The sequence below is a fragment of the Lactuca virosa genome, chromosome 1, assembly GCF_052849685.1.
Source record: "Lactuca virosa cultivar CGN04683 chromosome 1, Lactuca_virosa_CGN04683_v6, whole genome shotgun sequence".
Classification (NCBI taxonomy): domain Eukaryota; kingdom Viridiplantae; phylum Streptophyta; class Magnoliopsida; order Asterales; family Asteraceae; genus Lactuca; species Lactuca virosa.
In genome coordinates, this window is record NC_136426.1 from 305,118,625 (window position 1) to 305,139,929 (window position 21,305).

The window sequence follows — 21,305 nt, forward strand, 5'->3', positions numbered from 1 at the left end:
AGGAATTAGCGAGCGTCTTACCCGATGCTCGGCAAGCAAGGTAATTAACCTGGAAATAGAGGTGCATTTGTTTCTTTGAATCATATTTCATTTTCTTATTGCAAGTTTTTAGCCTGAGTATGAAAATATTATGTAATTTTAATATGATTTATGTGGATAATTTGGTATAAAATAGTGTTAATGAACCTTGAGATTAATTTGCGTAAAATGAAGCAAGATGGCTTTGTGCAGTAAAACTGGTCCCTTGATACATATGAGACCTTGTTAGATGTTTTGTAATATATGATCTTAGCGATCTTAATATGTAAGACCTTGTTTAGAAATTAATTTAGGAACTTATTTTTTGGTTTATTGCAAAACAGCAATATAATAGTTGTAAGTTTAAGTTCGTTGGTATTTGATATTGTCATTTTAATGAAACTTTTATTAATTTTTGTGTAAAAATCCGTTGTTTATCTTGGAACAACCAAGCTCTAATTTGCATATGAAAGTGGTGTTGAATGGATTTATATGACCCACTTATTTTAATACAAACCGGGGTCTTTCCAACATAAATGACCCGTTTTTCAATCGGGCTCTATTATCGATTACACATAGGAATAGAACCACATTGGATAGGGCTTTGATCTAGAATTTGTGGGTAGATAACCCAATGCACTTGGCTTGTAATTCATAGATTTTTGCTTTTTGGATAATGATTTGCCATTAAGAAAATATTTCTGTTAAAAAACATTGGCTGCAATAACTGTACTTATAATGTATTTTTCTTTATGGTTTTAGGTTCTAAGTTGCAGATGATAGATGGACAACTATATAGAAAAATAAACGTTGCAACTTCATATACATATGTAGTGAGGAGAGAACAAGGGAAGCCATATATGGCCATAAGGATTTAAGTTGCTTGTTATTCAGAAATTACATCATATCTATCTTATTATGGATTACCAGATTACACATTTACTCTATATATATGATAAGCTTTTCAAGGATTTGATCCTGAAAATACCATGATTAATTCATTTGTATTTTTGTTTCGCGAATAGTGCACCTTAGGATTAGACACCACCATCTCCCATCATAACTTATATTTGAATAACCTTTTTTTACATTACCAAACACGTTTACGATACTCCGCAAGTGCCCATAGTGGAAAAATATTCCTGTATTGTGCATAAAGCAGCAAACAATTCTTCATGTAAACTCCCGTAATTTCCTGTGTAAACGGGTAATGCCCATTAGCATATATCAAAATTCACGAATGAATATGTTTAAAAAGCTTTAGTGGAAATGGAAGTCTTTAGTTTTAATTATCATGGGCTTACAAAAGTTCACTTTAAATGGTTCGAATTCAATTATAAGGTTTACCTGCTGAGGAAAATCTCCGTTATCCATTTGAGCATTAATCAATAGCTTTGCTGCTTTATGTAAAGGCATCAGATCTCTTTCCACCTAGTGGTTTATAAACAATGAAGATCAATAAATTTCGAGCAATGAATCTTTAACCGAAACTTAGGGGTGAAAAAATGAGTGACCATTGTTGTGACTTTTTAAAACATCTAAATTTCGAGGGTGGGTGAAAATATAAATAACAAGGTTGGTTTGACCAATCACCACTTTCTATCCATATCTTGATTTTCATAAAATATTAGAATATTAAATATCATCTAACACCCATGTTTTTTAGCAAAATAGTTTTATCGGCTTTACCCATTATAATTAGCATACAATCCATTTTGACCCATTTTAACAAAATTCGGACTTTAATTGCCATCCCTATAGAAAATCATGGAAAACTAACCTGCCCACCAAACATAAGGCCAAGCATAGCCCATGATGTTTGCACCAAATTAGTTCGGTTTCCATCCAGCGGTGTATATACCTTGACAAATAATAAAATCAGATTGATGAGAGCTTTGAAATCGCACATTTCTATTTTAATAATAGCTTACTTTTCCTTTTGGGACATACATAAAATGATTATGTGGTTATCAAATTGATGTTATTTGGTCGCAATCAACTAAGCTTACCTCAGTAGGGCAAGATAGGAGGCTCTCTCCCCAACCTCCCTCTTCATTCTGTATTGAAAGTAAGAATTTGAGACCTTTACGAACTGCTTCGTTATTGTCATATGTCTTTCCAGCACTACTTAATGCCCTTAGGGCAAAGAATGTTCCATATATGAAGCATACTCCCCAATAACCATACCTATCAGAGATAAACAAATGAAAATAAGAGATAAAGAATCTTTTTTTTCCTTCATTCATATCCCTGACAAAGAAAGTAATTGTTAGTTTATCGCTATCCTCTGTTTGGTTTAGAATTGCAAATCTTTTTATCAAGTGACATGGAAGAGATGCAAATAGATTGACTAAAGGCATACCGCAAAACTAGATCTGCTATGTACATTTGGCCATATAATTAGGGAGTGATAAAGCGTATTTAACACCTAAAAAGGATATAGATTATAACATGTTTACATGGTACGGGGATTTGAGCGTATTGAGAATACAATCCTTTTAGTGTGGGAGGTTTCAGTTAACAATAGATGTTGGAGATGATGAGTAGTATAACACATGATTTTTCTGTCTTGCTCTTAAGGATTATTGGAAGAAATTTTGGATTTTTATTAGCCTCACTTGGCCAATATGATTTCTTTCACCTTGCACAATATCCTTTATAAATCATTTCTCAATATAAATATTAATCATGAGTATCTCTCTTGTGTGGACTGAATAGAAAAGTCATCATTGGTCCTCGGTAGCAAGATTTGTTCTAAGAAAGTTAGTTAACTTTGGCTTCCCCATGTGGTGTAGGACATGTCATATGTGTCGGGAGAGTGTTCGTATTAGAAAAGATGTTGTTTACCAAAATCATAAATGCGGGGTGGTTGAAGTGGACATCGGTCACATAAAATTTGTAAGACAAGAGGGTCCGACTAAAAAGAAAGTATACATGTTAGCAGATAGGTCAACTATGTTGTACGTGTTCAAATGAAGAGCAATAAAGAAGGAGAACTAAAGATAGATGGAAGTTGGGGAAAAGAGGATGCTACCGCAAAGAAAATAATAACATGAGGAATTAATGTGGAAAAGAGGGAGAATGAAAGAAAGATGGAAATTGTGGAAAAGAGGAAGTTACAGTGAACATGTGGCACAAGAACGTGGGAAGATACAAATTATGTTTGGAATACGATGCGATAAAACACACAATAAAGACACAAAGAAAATAATAACATGAGGAATTAATGTAGTTCACATGTAAGACCTTCCAAACGCACGTACAAAAATATTGTCAGCAAAAACTTCCCAAGGGTCACCCATGCAAAAAATTGCTCTGGCCACTACATGCTAAAGTGCAAGGTTCTTAAGGAATTTGCTTCCTTCATGGCATGTAGAATACATCCGCTACACACATTTTCTTCTTATCTTAGGGTACAAAGGCATTGGAGATCTACTTATAATGATAGAAATTAACCTAGGACTACTTGCAGGCCGGTCACACATGTTTTCTTCTTTTCTTAGGGATACAAAGACACTAGTAGATCTATTTAATAAATAAATCTTCTAGTGCCTTTGTAACCCTGAGAAAAGAATAAAGCATTGTGACTAACCGAGAAGTAGTTCTAGGTTAACTATTATCAATATAAATAGACCTCCTAATGCATTTGTACCCCTGTGAAATGATGAAAACATGTGACATCTGTATTTTACAACTAACATGGTACTAGTTGTGGGCTAGGGCTCACAAGTGCAATACATCACCATCTGGACATGTCCTCCATTATGTGCATCATAGACCTTACATATCAGCACTCCATACCTCATTTTTAAGACTTAGTTGTAGAAATATGGTCAAAAGAAACATCAAAATCCACACCTCAACAAAATGTGGCAATAAAAAATAAGTTGGGAGTGACAATCATAGAAAAATTGATAGAAAAAATAGTTAATTGTTTAATTATGTGTAAAGGAGAGAAGAAACAAATATGGTAAGGTGTGGAAAATGCTAGGGTCCCATGGGTGAGAACGAGGGTTATCAGACAAAAGGAGTGATAAGAAAACTTGATATTAGACAAGAAAGAGCTAACGTTAGCTTTACGATGGAATTAAAAAAACATTATCTATAAAAATTAGCAAGAAACTAGACCGGGTGACTTTCTGAGGACATGACCTCAAATAGAAGGGAGAAGAGGCTAATATATATATATATATATATATATATATATATATATATATATATATATATTTCTTAGTCGTTCACTTTGATCTTTATCAGCTTTCCCGTTGTCTTATTTACCATTCTTTCACTTATACTTCATCGTGTTGGAGGTGTGGTGTTCTATGAAAGTAAACACTTTATCTCTCAGGTGGAGGTAACGCTATCTACAAAAAACCTCCAACCAACCAATTTTATTTTATTATTATTATATATTTTTTGAATGGTTAACACATACACCTACTAAATCCTACTTCTAAACTACTCCATTGTCCATAATGGGACTTAAACCCTAAACCACTTTGGGGAGGGCCACCTTTCGAACTCCTTGGTACCGCTAGGCCAAAGGCCCTTTAGTCACCACCCAATTTTATGATGACACTAATTTGTGTATTGTTTTTGAAAAAAACTAGCATGTGAGATGTATTAAATATTATACTATAAGAGAAATGACACGCAAAAGCTGAGAATGTACGATATAATTTCCTTTATATAAGATTCATATATCATTAATTCCATAGATAAAAGAATAGCAATCAAAATAACTTGGATTTGTATTGTAGCATACCATGAACCATTATGCCACTGTGTTTCCTCAAGATAACGTACTCCATTTGAAATTGAGTGTTCTATCTCTTCCTTTCTGTGTCTTGGGTGTGCACGTTTGAATTCTATCAGAGCTCCGATAATGGAAGATGTGGTCTCCACATGCCTAAATCACCCAAACATGTATGCTAGTATTCATTAGTGTTTCTACAAATTTTATTTTATGTCCTTAATAATCTTTTTTTCCATCTATTATCACTAATTAGTTGATGCAAACATATATTTGATCAAGTTTGTGATTATAGATAAGTAATGATAATGGAGAACTAACGAATGTAATGGATATTTACTCTTTCTCAACAACTATATCTGCGAAAACCTCCGAAGGGTTAAGAAGTTGTAGAAATGGCTTTGGAATCGGCGGCTCCCAAACAGCAAATCCTCCACTTACAGGACTCTACATGTGCAAAGAAAACAAAAGGAATGAAGTTAAATGTTTACTTGTGCTTTGGCAAAACATTATTGATAAAACTATCAATAATTTGTCAAGCGATAACGGATAAATCATCTAAAATTTCAGTGATGGAAAGGTTTAAATTTTTAAAAAATAGAACAAAGGTGTCGTACTTGCATGTAAAGAAGCACATTCACTGCTTCATATAGTCGAGCATTATCATCTTTCTCTCCGGCTATTTCTTGTGGCATGTTTGATAGTAACAAGAGACACTATAGAATAAGATGAATTGTAACTTCTATTGACGTAGATACTATATGCATAATCGAAAGTTTCAATTTGAATTACATATACCTTTAGTGCTTCAGCTGTACAGTCAGAGACAGTCCATCCATGATCTTGATCGGAGAAGGTCCACGATCCCTTAGTGAATTGTCGACACATTTGGGTGAAATCTCCTGAAGGATTTTCTTTCACCTACATATAATTAAATTCTTTAATAAATAAACATATCAAAGTCTAATGAAGAAGCCATACATACAACTAAGAAACAACCTGTGATTCTCTTATATAAAAGTGTGCCTTTTTTAGACAATCATCATATTCCTCAGTCATATTACTTGCAGTAATTGCTTGAGTTGCAAGAGCACAATCCCACAATTGACTACCAAAACTATGCATTGTCATTCCATCTTCTGCAATCCATAAGTAATCTGGAACTCTAGCTAGATGATATTTGAACTCATCACCATTTGGATTCTCAGCCCACCAACACATCATTTGTAGACTCTGCCCAAAACATATGAAATGGTTCATTATATTTTACAACTAAAAAATTCATTATATTTTAATCTAAATTTGGTGCTTTTCTTCGATTTGATAGCTTACTTTCTCAACACATCCTATGGTCATGTATCTAGTTTCTTCTGATTCATAGCGCATTAATTCCACAACTCTATCAAGAGATCTTCCTCGTAGTTTAGAAAATGGCCAATATTTAACGATTGGCTCAGTAATATAGTGAAGACTATGCCACAATGCATCTTGTAGAAATGAATGTGGATAATAGTAGTCCTCCTGCAAATAAATAAAATATACTCTTTCATTTCCAAAAGTTTGTGCACCCATGTTCCTTTAATTTTATGCACATGTAAGTGTTATATCTCCTCAATAATTAATGAAAATACATAAGTTGTTCAACTTTGCTCAAGATAAAAAAATAATGTTCATGAGTACACATTAATAGTTAGGGTCTTAAGAATTGTTATTATAAAAACACAAACCTTGCAACAATTATTTCGTTGTTTATTCCAATTAATATCCTCAAAAGGAATGGGGTGAATTTCTTTTCGTAATGATGAAACCAGATGGGTAATTGGTCCTTGGATTCTTTTCCCATATAAATATGACATGGGCATGTAGGTTGTCCGACAATAGCACCACATCTCAGCTGCATATATCATAAGTACAAGGGGATAGTAAGCGAATTTGAAAAGCATATAATATTATATATTCCCCAAAGTGCCATATAAGTATGAAATCAAGGAAAGTATGTTGGAAATATGACGAAAAACATATTGAGGACTTAGTAAAATTGTTTAGGGATAAGTGGGAGAATGAAAAAATAGGTGGAAAGAAATCAAGAAGCAAACTATAGCCAACATAACTTTTAACCTGATTAGACACTATAATCATCTCCAATTTTGAATTTTCCCTAAATTTGGCTTACTTAACTTTTTAATCATCTGTTTTAATTGTTAATTCTCTCGATTCTCATAAATAAAGTGATTAACTAAACATATAATTTCAATAAATTTATGTCAAATTTAATTTTAAAAATTAAAATGTTTGAAGTAGTTTGAAAGCTTGGTTGAAATAAATTTCACTCTCTCTTTTTTAAAATCTAAATACTTTTATGTTTATTACCTTTTGTTTTCATTCTAATATATATTACTTTCCAATTTAAAAATTTGCAGTTACCTGGATGAAATGGAAATGCGGATGGGAAAAGCCAGAATTCAGGTGGCAATGGGTTGCATCCTTCCCATTCATACACTCCAAGAACCTACATATTTAAATCCAAGGAAAATAACTCAAGAAATATCCACGTTAGTCTTCGCTAGAGCTCTGAAATTAAATTAAACTATTCAATTTAAAGCACATGTTTAAACAGAAGTTCGTAGAAAAATCATTAAAATATTGATCTTTTAGTGCGGTTTTTTCCATAACTGAACGATTTTTCTTATAACAAAAAAATGAGTTTATTATTTGTCATTTTATCTCTCATATGAAGCCATAAATTTCTCGTGGTCCATTTCTACTTAAATTGGAGATAATATAATTTTGTAGGGAACTACTTGTAGTAAGGGTTTTAGAATTGAGAATTACCGAGAGGTAAACCTTCCCCCAAGAGGGAATAGAGCTTGCACCGCCATGGTCAAGTATCCATTTGCGAGCTTTAGCGATTGCACCATCTCCTCCATCTTCTCCTTCTCCTAGTATGCGTAGGGCTACATAACTTAGTGCAGATCCAATCATTGTGCTGTGTCCCTCAATATAAAACCCCCATCCCCCATCTTCATTCTGCAGTTATGATACTAAATAATACAATATTGTTTTCTTAAAACTTCAATACATTATTATTTGCTTAATTATATTGAATAATGAAAACCATACAAAGAAGATCACATTATCTTACATTTATATCACATTATATCAAGTTTATAAAATATTATTTAACAACCGATAAAACTATAAAAAATTGTTAAAATGAAAAAGAAAAAAAAACATTAATGAACTATTGTTTACTTGTGTGTTCTATTTTCTTTACATATTCTATTTGTATAATTTCATCCATAAGTCTAATAATAATAATACTCGGTTTCCATTATTTGGCATGGTGGAATGCAAAGAAACATTTCGTTAGCACTCAAAAAAGATGTTCGATCCCTATTTTCTTTCAAATGGAAAGCAATGAGATATTACTAGGAAAATATCATTCCTTCAAATTTTGAGTATTTAATTCCTAGCATGATCCCTATATTTCTTATGTTTCATTCCTTCCTAAGATAAAAATTTAACAATAGACCCATCATTACTCACTAGCGCGAGGTGCATCGTTGATCCCTTTTCTGGTGACACTATGCATGATAAATGTGTCCATGTCGTCACTTCTATGTAGATTCTAGATATTGATCTCGTTTGATGTTTCAATTCAAGGGTTTCGAATTTGTACTACTAAATTATTTGTGGAATGATACAACACCAGAAAGCAAAAATTAGATGATGGGTTTCTTTTATTGTGTAGGAAAATTTATGTATTATAAGTTATTGCTCTCCTAGGGTTTTCGTAAAATTATGAAAATCTGGTATGGAAGATTCACATGCTTAAGGGTTTGGCTTCATACAAACCATTCTATCCACCACCACATTAATCAAACTAAAACATAAACAAGGATCTTGAAAGGCACAAGAACCTATAAAATTGGGGGGAAAGTGGAGATCATGCTACTAGAGGTAGTGTCAGTGTAAGGATGGGATAACACTTTGATAATTTTGAATTTCTAGGAAAATATTTAAGATGTTATAAGTCATGCAGTTATCCATACGTTGTAAATTTTTTCTCTATCAAGTGATTTCATCCCATTTATAAGTATTTTCCTACCTGCCAAACAACATTTATCTAATGACTTATTTCATTTTGAAGGTGTAGCCAAACATGATAATAGAATGATAATGATATTTTCAACTATGTTGTTCCTTAAATTAACACATCTATCTCATTCCAAATTCATTCCATTCCATCTAGTCAAATAAACCCTTAGGTCCCATTCTTCTATATTTTGGCATTTCTTTAACCACATTAAAATGGATTTTGTATGTCTTGCCAAGGAAAGAAACCCTTAACACATTAATTTGTAACAGGTGTCCTTGCTATGATAGCTTTTCACAAGACAATAAACTAGTCCCAAACAAATTTATGACATTCCATCAAGACATCACAAAACTCTAATGCAACATGCAACGAGTATATCCTTGTAAATCGGGACATAATTATCCAAGAAAATTCCATAATGCCAATAGCCAATGTAGGTGCCAACCATAGAAAGTCCACATATATTTAAATATGGTATCTTCAAGCATTTTTTTTCTTCATTTTATGGGAAAATGATCATCGTTTTTTTTTGGAAATTGGTATGAAAAAAACATATGATCATCAAGATAATGAAGTAATGAATAAAATTCCATATTTTTCGACAACATATTAAGAACATTATGAAAATTGTAACACATGCATGTTGCGGATGAATTTTTCTGCTCTTTTGGGTGAAAATTAATTTTTAATTAATAAAAAATAATTTTAAAAGAGTTACATGTATTAAACAAGTCAGTATTCGATTAATAAATAAGATTTATGGATTTTTATAATTTAATTGAACCTTAATTAAATATATAGAACTAAGGGTTAAAACATCAATAAGTCATAAATTGAACATGGGACTAAAATCACAAGAATTTATAGAAATTGTATCGAGTTTAAATCATAAGAGTGTTGACCAAGCTTCTAAGTCAACTAAGGGTTAATTTGAGAGAATAAATGAAGGAGGGACCTTAGTTTCCAAATCCTTTAAAAAGTTATACTCATTAGCCTCTTACTCTCCCTCATTACTTATATCGATCGGGAGTAGACAGGAAAAAGAAAGAAAAATGGAAATTTCATTAGTGATTTGGAGAGTGGAATAAATGTATTTTAAGAGGAAATGAAGTTAAGTTTTAATTAGTAAAACATCTCAAGGTGTAAAATTTCCACATATCAAGCTCTAGGTCGAATTAGGGTTTGGAGCTCTATCTAAATTCAAATTTTATGTAAAATTATGTATTTAAATTGATTCTCTAACTCAATATAACCTTTATTTCATGAATTTAAGTTATAATCTATGGATGGAAGAGGAATTCAAAATCCATTATTAATATCAACCTTATTTTTGATTTGATGCTATTTTTATGTAAGTAATCATCAATGAATTACCATAACACAATTGGAATGGGTGATTTCATCCCCAAGTATGGAATTAGGGAATTGGAGCCCTAATTGTTACGAATTTCTATACTTGTTATGGAAACTTGTATATGTGCTTAAACACTTGATTATTGAATCAAATCAAGTATAATTATAATTTGGAGTTATGTAATTGATTAGTTATGATCCATTTATCAAGTGATTCCATTAGATCTTTTGGAGATCATGAGCTTGAAAGAAAATTACATTGGAATTCACTAGTGAAATGAGGTGGAAATATTTTTCAAATGATGTTATGCCAATACTAAGGTTTTTAAATCAGCTAATTGAGTTGTGAAAAATAATAATAAGAATTTGGAACCACTGGATTAAAGTAAAACCATTAGAAAGATCACTGCCACCATACATATGTTTAAGTTTGTCTATTCCATAGTTGGAATTTGAATAAAAAATGGTGGAATGGAATCATGATGAATGATTAGATTTGAATGTGTATAAGTACTTTATTCATGTTTGGAATGATCATCATTATTATATGATGAATTGTATTGAGTTATTAGAAGTTTTATACATAAGGTGTTGCTTTTTTCATATGAGTGTGCCTTCAAACTCTATTGGTATTAACCACTTAATGAATTAATTCACCTAATGGGATATGGATTATTTTAGTTTAAAGAATTATATTAAGACATAATTTAACTATTAGTAATCATTTGTTATAGTAAAAGGTTTTGCTACCAAGTGATCAATATATAATGTCTTAATAAGCAATATGACATTTATGTGTCGATCTAGGAAAAATTCGGGCAAGACCAACCCCAACAGTTTTATGTTCTAATCAAATCTCAAAAATTTTATAACTTAGGTTTGGCTCACCCTATAAGCACTTTTTTCTTCTATATATATATATATATATATATATATATATATATATATATATATATATATATATATATATATATATATATGCTTGAAAAGCATAGAAAAATTGATAAAAAAAAAAGTTCAACAACCTTGGAAGGTTATTTTGGTAACTTTGAGATCATTTAGTATGATACGATAGATGGAAGATAGTAGTGCTTTATCATTGAAGAAGTAAGGAAGCTTGGATTATTTACTAAGGTGAGTTTACTTGAGGTACACGTCCCTATACATACTTTGATCATGTTTTGATTGTTTTGAATATATATGACATTCCTCTATATGAAATATCTCTATTATACATATTTTGTGTACATTGCATGAAATTTATTTTGAAAAGATTTTGCCTCACTTGATAATCTTTGTTGGTTTGAAAATGTTTTGGCATCCTTATTTAAATATATGTAGGATGGGAGATGAATTGGGAGCCCAACTCATACAAAAATGAGAGAGATATATAATATTCTTTTGATCGCTAAGAAGTTGAATTTCCAAGCCATAGTTAACGACGAAGACAGGGATTATTTTCTATGAGGATGTAATTCCTCATGCAATTTTTTCATCTTGGCCTCCGAGTTGTGCCTAAAAGACACATCTATGTCAAGGCAAATAACCCATGCATATTTGAGTAACGCACCTATTTGGTAAGTCATATATTACTCAGTTTGTGATGAAATAGGAACTTTGTGGATCGGTATGCAAGTTGCATACTAGGTGGTAGGTGGTATGACTGAGAATAGGATCGATTTTGTCATCCTTGTCGGCAATAACCACCGTTTCAAGAAGAGATATGTATTCGACATAACCCAACAAATCATGACTTGAAAGCATACGAACAAATTGTTTTTCCAACTCATGTAATTAGAGGAAGTTAACTTGATATAACACATGAATGTCAGTTGTGATGATGATACTAAATGCCATCTATTATGAATAGGTGAAGAGGTGACTACGAAAAATGAAAAACACATGGAATGAAAGATTTATTTTTGATGGTTTAGTGCTTTTATACTATGGAATTGTATTGTGTCGAATAACTATGTTTATGTTATTAGAGTTTCCACTTTATACATTGATCGATTATTTTATTTCCTTATTTTTATTAGTTTATTTTAGATTTTTAGCTCTTCTTATTAGTATTGCATTGTATATTCTTTATTTTCTTTATAATGGATCGTATCAGGGACTTTTTATTTTGCATGAGGAATTTTGCAGGATTTTGGAGCTCATTGTGGTTGCGGTTTGACTGGATTTGGGCTTAGTGGGCTTTCTGATGCATTATTGGGCTTGGTAGATCCACCAAAGAAGATTTGGGCTTAAAAAGCTAAAGGCTTGGATGAAGTGGGCTTGTGAAGATGGGTCATAAACTTTTATTTTGGGCTTGGAGCATCCATTTTTGTAGCTAAATAATGATTGGTTGGTTTAAATCACATGAATATGGAGGGGACCAAAGGAATCTTTGGTAGTGGAAGGGTGGAGTGGAGGAATGAAGGACCAATAACATTACAACAACATTTGCGCGGGTGGAATTTTCGTCGCGTGGGTACCCGCGCAACTGCCCAGTTTTGGGCATTTTGGTCATTTGGCATACCATAACCTTGAGGGATCAGATCTAGCAGCAACACTCTCGATTTGACACCATTGGAGAGCTGAAGAAGGCGATTTTGAAGCTCAAGACTCATTTCTTTTCATCTTTCCAAGTTATTTGGTAGTTTCTTTATGCAATTAGACTTTTGTGATTGTTGTTCTATTTCCATGAGTGACTAAACTCTCTATATTGGTTAACTTTGGTTAAAACCTTTGAATGTTTGTGGGTTTTTGAAGGATTCATGCTAGATTATCAATTATCTTATGTTTATGGTTCTAGATCATATTTCTTATGCTTTTTTAATGCTTTGATCATGAGCTTGACACTTGAATGAGCTATTGTTAGTTTATTTCTTTGGTTTTGCATTGAATCATTGAATTAACTTAGAACAAGGGCTTTATGATGGTAAAAATCATCTCTAGTTTATGAATCATAGCTCCTTTATGGATGTGTAAGCATTGACATCATCTAGGAATTGGGGATTCCTTCTTTCTTAAGGCTAATTAACTTCTTGGGTTCAATTGCTTCAATTAAACCCTTGATCTTGATTAAAAAGGTGTGTTGTGGGCTTCCCCAACCTCCATACTACCTAAGAGGAATCTTGGCATATCATGCTTCATGATTGCTATAACCAATTTGGGATGAATGATAAGCTTTATGTTGAATCCTAATGATAAACACACAAATGTTCATTGTGTTGAATTGCCTTAGTTAACCAACTCTCTCCAATATTTGAGCATCTCACTATCTTGCTTAATTGCAAGTTTTTAGTTATTCAAGTCTTTTAGTTTTCAAGCAATCATAACACCCCCCCCCTTTTAGTTTAATTGTAGTTAGTTAGTTTATTTATAATAGTTCTTTTAGATTGTATTGGTGATTGAATACAACCATTTCCCCGAGGATCAATACCCATTTTTACCATTATATTACGTTTTATTTGCAAACAAATGGTGTAATTTGCTTGGTGGACTTGACATCCCACCATACATAAATAAAATATAATGAAATTAAGCACTAATGCTAAAATTAATTAATATTTGAAAGAATATTCTAGGATGTTAATTATGTTATTCCTTATGAAAATTACTTCTTATAGTAACGAGTAACTAAACTAAACAAACTATGAAAATATTTTTCTATCAAACAAAATGAATGATCTATAGAATTAATTTTTTAAAAGTATATATCACCAAACCAAGAAAATCATCATAACTTAAAATGATTTCCTTTGGGTAATTGTAAACATATAACCAAGATGGTGTATTCATAGAATTAATTTGACTAGTTACCTGGTGATTGTAGAAGTATCGTTTCATCTCTTTCTGATGTTCTTCAGTTAAGATTGTATCAATTGTATCACTGATGTATAAAGCAATTAACTGCAAAAGGACAGGGACAATTATTGCTTTAGATTATTGGTGCATAGAGACATAAAATGTGATATTACTAATCGTATTCAAGATATGTGGCAAGATAATTAAAGATTCTTGCTTATTTTAGCTTAACGATGTCTAAAACAAGGTCATCATATCATTTCAGAAGATTGAAATCAATCATCTATATATCTGGCTGTTCTAAAAAAGTCATATGTATGTCTTAACTTAGGTTTGAACTTGTCATAAGTGTCATGCGTACATGAATAGGAATTCAAAAATAATCCATTTAGAAATGAATAATTTTCTACTCTTTACACTTACAAGTGGAGGAGTGAAAAATAAGGGGCCAGCATTTTCAGCCGGCCAATGTCCGTCTTTTGCTTGGATTGCACGTTGTAATCGAACTGCTTTTTTTACTGCAATTGTTACAACTTCAAAATTCACTTGTTCACCTTCACTTAGTCTCGTCGGAAGTATGCTCGTAAGATCGATTGCGTTTTCCTTCATTAGCTATTCATTATATAATATCATGGTCACTAGTTTTCTCCACAAATTAAAATTGAATTTTCTACTAAAAAATTGATCTTTATAATCATGCATTAGGACTAATTTATATCAACAATAATTTCGTTATGCATCAAAATAATTAGTAACTAAACATAAGTATTTTCCTCAAGAAAAATAGCATATTCTACATTTATTTTCTTATGTTTGTAAATTTAAGTTTACGTGAGTGTTCTTTTGAATGAAACGGGTCGATCCCACCTGACTAAATGAATTCAAATTGATTAAAGCTTTAAACATGTTAATTCGTAATCATAACTAATTTGAAATCATGAACAAACCAAATTACATGTTGGCTGGACCGGTCTTCACAATTAGATTTTTCAAACGTAGAAGCATTTAAAAAATTATATAATATAATATTAAAAAGTTTGATTGATCAAGTCTAAAAATGTGTTTTGGATTGTTTATTTAAAGTGTTTTTTAATTTATTTTGGTTTTACACCGGTAATAAACACTTTTTACGTTTTTGAGTAGCGAAAAAGAAACAACTTATTGGTTTTGTTTGCGATACCGGTTATAAACACTTTTTTTTATAAGTTTTTGTATTTTGACATATTAGAAACTCTTTATGGAGTGGACACTAAATTAAACCTTTTCTTATAATTTAAAGAAACAAAAATATATTAGATATCTATTTTGATTATTTTACACGTATAATTAAAATTTGCCAAAAAGTAAAAATCAACTTATCAACTAAGGTTTTGTTATATACACTCCATTCTAGTCTAATATATTCTATATACATATTAGTCTATTAATCTAATATACTTATTTAATTCGCTAACTTTTTTATTATTATTATTATTATTATTATTATTATTATTATTATTAATATATAATTTAGCTATTATTATTATATAATCATAGATGAAATTTTTGAAAATATCAACACAACTTTTTGTTACAAATAGTTTATTACGAATAGTTAATGTAAGTTTTTATACTATTTTATTTATATTAAAGGGTTTATGATTGTTTTGTGAATTTTAAAAATAAATATGGGCAAAAATGTTTATTGACTTATGCTGATGTTAATTTTTTTTTTTTAAAAAGTGTTTTGATTATTTATCATCTTTTTAATAATAAAAATTAAATTGAGAGAGAGAGAGAGAAAAGTAAACTTATTATTGGATCAGTTAAAATTAAATGATATTGTTTTCTTACTTTCTAACGGTTGTTATATACTTTTTAAAAATAACCAAATTAATATTCTTTATTATGTATAGTTATAGATTTTACATAATGGTTCATAACTGATGAGGTAAGATATTTTGTTTTAAAAAATAATGTGATTATTTCATTTAATATAATAATGGGATTTTCTAACATTTTTGTTAAGGACACACAAGAAACTTTAATTATTGAAAATATTATTATAATTAAATATGAAATATATGAATTATATATAATATTTATTATTAAAAAATATGAAAAAATTAATTATGAAAAATATTCCCTAAAAACTAATGTATTTTATATTTAAGTATGATAATATTTTCCATAGTTAATGTTTTTTATATGTGATTTGGATATTAGAAAATCCGTATAATAATTTATCGAGATGAAATATATGATTCAGTTATGATGTATAATTGTTTTACTTTATATATCGATAAATTAGTTACAATAAAAATATTTCATATGACTCCCTAACTTAAAAAAAAAGGTATTGATTGAGTGTTAGTCTATTTTAGATATATTGATGTTAATTTTTCGGAAATTACATGCACTCTACTACAATTACTACATTTCGGTTTTATGTTCAGTAATAAAACTCTTTTTACGGAAAAATTTAAGAAACTCAAAAATACTAATATATATTCATGAAAATATGCAGTAATCTGCGATAATTACTTTGTTGCAATTAACATTCTATCAAGTATAGAATCAAAACTCTCGACCAAAATCATGGTTTTTAGTACCCCTTTTTTAGCAGCAAACATCAATTAAACTAGTGCATCTAGGTGTTTACTACCTGCATCCGCATAAGGAGATCGCCACAAGCATGAAATCCTCCTTTCTTTCGATTATCTTTGAAGTTCTGCCGAACCTTTTCGATTTCTTCCTTTTCCTCGGGAGTGCCACCATCTGGATTAAATTCCCAAAATTGTCTACCAACAAAGTTGTTTGTACTATACAAATAGGGGTCATCCCCTTCCGCTATCTTTAACTCCCACATCGATCCTCTTCTCGTCGTTAAAAAACGATCAAAATCTAATTATTAAAGCAAATGTGTCCAGCAAACCACGCAAGATTTCCGTTTATAGCATTACTCAAGCAGTAATCAAAGCAGTTCACGACCCAATATAAACTAGTCCTACTTTTCATGTCTTGCAGAGAACAGAAGCTAGCCTACTGGGTGCTTAATTATATAACTGGAGATATGTTCTCAACACAGATGGCAGGCTAGAAACAACATAGAGGATATCAGCATATATAGGATAGCTCGACAGCTTTGCCTGACACATGATTTGCTGGCGTTTATATCACACAACCGATTGATGCCTATGCTTAGGAGACGGCTGACATATACCCTACAAGAAAAAAACAATTATTTTTTTGACATAAACAATCTTTATATTGAGTATAAAAAAAGACGCAAAACTGTTAAGGAAGTGAATCAAATATAGGGGAAAAATCAAATACTCTGTCGATATTTCTTAAGCAGGGAAAGTTGTACGTAGACGAGATAACCAACGATGGATGTAAACTAAAACTCAAACATATAACATATCCTTCTTATAAAGCCACTTTGTAAAAATTAGTCTTCCTCATTTAGTGACTCAGCTATATGCAATATCTCGTGTATGTATTTTTAGTTTTAAACATGGTATCATGTCATTGAAGAGCTTGTTGTGAAGACAAACAAAAAATATATGTAGAATTCTAGCAGAGAATCTAAGTAGCAGAAGAAATCAAGAAGGAGAACAAGTGAAAACAAACTCCCTCGGGTGCACGCTTTTATATAGTAGGGTTACACATTAGACCAAAATGCCCTTTTACAGCTGTTAATCAGCAGTTGAATGCTTTTGTAATAAAACCAGTACAAATTAAATATGCCAACACTTTACACAAGTTATATCATTTAAATGCACAAGTTACATGTTCCCTGCCAACACTTTACACGAGATATATTTATTCAATGCTAATTCATAGCTTTAATTGGTTTATCGAAGACTCGTAGAAATTTAAAGGTTTTTTTTTTTGTTTCTTTAGTGTAGATGGATGTGACTCCAATTTTGGGACGGGAGTGGCGGAGCCAGACTCAAAACAAAGGGGTATCCCTATTTTTTTTTCGTGGTATCACTGTAACGGCTAAGCATGGGGCGGGTACACTACAAGAAACCAAGCCTTTAGCGGCCACACAATTACCGGCGACGAGAGCTTTTAGCGACGACTCTTCCATTTGTCGCCGCTAAAAGTATTCGTCGCCGGTAATTGTGTCGCCGCTAAAGACTTCCCACCCGAATCCGCGTCTTCCCCCTCTGATAGATCACAACCGTTCGATCGAGTATCTAATCCAACGGTTGGGGCCTCTTATCCGCACCTACCTAATACCAGCGACATTTTTGTCGCCGCTAAAAGTCTAAAATGTCGCCGCCAATAGTGGTCTAAAAAATGACGTGATACCCTTCGCTCTAGATTGTTGTCGCTGTTGATTCGTGTCGCCGGTAAGGCCCAAACTGTCGCCGCTAAAGGTATCGCGGATAAAAAAAACACACGCAGTCTGATCTTTTGCTTCCATTTTTCCATCTGTTTATGTGCTACACTGCTGCTGCTCTTCCAATCGACCCCATTTTGCTATCAATTTCTTGATTCCAACAAGATTTCTCCCCACATTGTGTGAGATTAGGGATCAAGGGTGGTTAGGGCTTCAATTAAACGAGTTAAGTTTCGATTTCTAGCTCCATCTCGGAAAGGAAGGTAAGTTGAAGTTCTTATACTCTTTGTCTTTGTATGTTAACTTCGATTCTAGCTGCATTTGATGATTAATTGCAAAGTATTTTTAAATTTCAGTGTTTTTGGTAGTGTTGTCTTTGGGTTTACAGGTGAGGGTATTTTCGGGTGAAAGACCAATTTTTCCGGCGACATATTCGTTGATTTCTGCCACTACATGTTCTATTATTTCAATTTATTGTGAAATTTGAGTTTAATTGCAAGCTATGTGTAGTTGTATCAATTATGTGAAAATTGTCATATGTATGTATACTTGAAATTTGTATGAATCTATGTGAATTTGGTGTATATATGCCAATGTATGTGTGTTTGATGTATATGTGGTATATCAGTATTCGGTAGAAGTATATATGATGTTATTATATGTGTTTGTTATAAGTAGGATGTTATTGTGTGCATATGTGAATGTATGTATGTTTGTTGTAAATGTGGTAAATGAATGTGAAATTTGTGTATTTGATATAAATAAGATGTTATTATCTATATATGTAAAAGTATGTGTATTTGATTTAAGTAGGATGTTATTATGTGTGTATGTGAATGTATTTGTATTTGGTGTACATGTGGTGTATGTATGTGAAAGTATGTGAATTTCATGTTCTTATGTATTATGTCAAAGTATGTGGTTTTGGTATAAGTAAGATGCTATAATTGAAAAAAATACAAATAAATTATTTTTATAATTGGAAAAAAAACACAAAAAAATGTTATAAAATTGTTTAAAAACTTATATACGAATACTAGAAAGTTTCTAGTTTGTTCCCAAGCTAACCCAAATTAACCAATAAGTTGTATAGTTAACTTACAATCTTCAAATTAACTTATAATCTTGCAACATATTTATACAATGTTATAAATAAAAAAATATATATATTTTAATCTCGACGGTAAAAAAGAACAACACAACAACATAATATAATTGTTTAAAGTACAATGCTATAATTGAAAAAAAAAATTGTTATAAAAAAAATATAAAAAGATACAATAGTAAGAAATGTTTTTTTATGGATATACCAAATTATTAATTTTTCGTGGCGGAGCCAGACTCAAAACAAAGGGGTATCCCTATTTTTTTTCGTGGTATCACTGTAACGACTAAGCATGGGGCGGGTACACTACAAGAAACCAAGCCTTTAGCGGTCACACAATTACCGGCGACGAGAGCTTTTAGCGACGACTCTACCATTTGTCGCCTCTAAAAGTATTTGTCGCCGGTAATTGTGTCGCCGCTAAAGACTTCCCACCCGAATCCGCGTCTTCCCCCTATGATAGATCACAGCCGTTCGATCGAGTATCTAATCCAACGGTTGGGGCCTCTTATCCGCACCTACCTAATACCAGCGACATTTTTGTCGCCGCTAAAAGTCTAAAATGTCGCCGCCAATAGTGGTCTAAAAATGACGTGGTACCCTTCCCTCCAGATTGTTGCCGCTGTTGATTCGTGTCGCCGGTAAGGCCCAAACTGTCGCCGCTAAAGGTATCGCGGATAAAAAAAACGCACGCAGTATGATCTTTTGCTTCCATTTTTCCATCTGTTTACGTGCTACGCTGCTGCTGCTCTTCCAATCGACCCCCATTTTGCTATCAATTTCTTGATTCCAACAAGATTTCTCCCCACATTATGTGAGATTAGGGATCAAGGGTGGTTAGGGCTTCAATTAAACGAGTTAAGTTTCGATTTCTAGCTCCATCTCGGAAAGGAAGGTAAGTTGAAGTTCTTATACTCTTTGTCTTTGTATGTTAACTTCGATTCTAGCTGCATTTGATGATTAATTGCAAAGTATTTTTCAATTTCAGTGTTTTTGGTAGTGTTGTCTTTGGGTTTACAGGTGAGGATATTTTCGGGTGACAGACCAATTTTTCCGGCGACATATTCGTTGATTTCCGCCACTACAGGTTCTATTATTTCAATTTATTGTGAAATTTGAGTTTAATTGCAAGCTATGTGTAGTTGTATCAATTATGTGAAAATTGCCATATGTATGTATACTTGAAATTTGTATGAATCTATGTGAATTTGGTGTATATATTGCCAATGTATGTGTGTTTGATGTATATGTGGTATATGAGTATTCATTAGAAATATATATGATGTTATTATCTATATATGTGAAATTATATGTGTTTGTTATAAGTAGGATGTTATTGTGTGTGTATGTAAATGTATGTATGTTTGTTGTAAATGTGGTAAATGAATGTGAAATTTGTGTATTTGGTATAAATAAGATGTTATTATCTATATATGTAAAAGTATGTGTATTTGATTTAAGTAGGATGTTATTATGTGTGTATGTGAATGTATTTGTATTTGGTGTATATGTGGTATATGTATGTGAAAGTACGTGAATTTCATGTTCTTATGTATTATGTCAAAGTATGTGGTTTTGGTATAAGTAAGATGCTATAATTGAAAAAAATACAAGTACATTATTTTTATAATTGGAAAAAAAACACAAAAAAAAATGTTATAAAATTGTTTAAAAACTTATATACGAATACTAGAAAGTTTCTAGTTTGTTCCCAAGCTAACCCAAATTAACCAATAAGTTGTATAGTTAACTTACAATCTTCAAATTAACTTATAATCTTGCAACATATTTATACAATGTTATAAATAAAAAAAAAATATATATATTTTAATCTCGATGGTAAAAAAGAACA

General features: G+C 31.6%; 1 protein-coding gene across 3 annotated transcripts; it reads right to left on the minus strand.

Moving 5' to 3' along the window:
* Positions 1–814: 814 nt before the first annotated feature.
* LOC145167657 (dammarenediol II synthase-like) lies at positions 815–17,610 on the minus strand. 3 transcript variants are annotated; one of them, XM_079086890.1, is made up of 17 exons: positions 17,334–17,610; positions 16,663–17,221; positions 14,442–14,630; positions 14,034–14,123; positions 7,604–7,798; positions 7,196–7,280; positions 6,499–6,665; positions 6,104–6,292; positions 5,771–6,004; positions 5,570–5,692; positions 5,389–5,487; positions 5,112–5,218; positions 4,784–4,927; positions 2,028–2,205; positions 1,799–1,879; positions 1,366–1,449; positions 815–1,213 (listed from the first exon to the last, which is right to left on the minus strand). In XM_079086890.1, the coding sequence occupies exons 2-17, from the start codon at positions 16,864–16,866 to the stop codon at positions 1,109–1,111; spliced, it is 2,274 nt and encodes a 757-aa protein (XP_078943016.1). In that variant the 5' UTR covers positions 16,867–17,221; positions 17,334–17,610; the 3' UTR covers positions 815–1,108. The 3 variants fall into 3 exon arrangements, with proteins under 3 accessions (XP_078943016.1, XP_078943024.1, XP_078943029.1); XM_079086898.1 differs by lacking the exon at positions 1,799–1,879; XM_079086903.1 differs by lacking the exons at positions 14,442–14,630; positions 16,663–17,221; positions 17,334–17,610 and having other exon boundaries at positions 7,604–7,812; positions 14,034–14,104.
* Between the last annotated feature and the right edge of the window lie 3,695 nt (positions 17,611–21,305).

Excerpts from the sequence above, each read along its gene's own strand:
- LOC145167657 (XM_079086890.1), bottom strand. The coding sequence starts at position 16,866 with ATGTGGGAGTTAAAGATAGCGGAAGGGGATGACCCCTATTTGTATAGT. Across the intron at positions 14,631-16,662 it reads ATCTCCTTATGCGGATGCAG|CTAATGAAGGAAAACGCAAT; the intron begins GTAGTAAACACC and ends TATAATGAATAG. Across the intron at positions 5,693-5,770 it reads TTTATATAAGAGAATCACAG|GTGAAAGAAAATCCTTCAGG; the intron begins GTTGTTTCTTAG and ends AATTATATGTAG.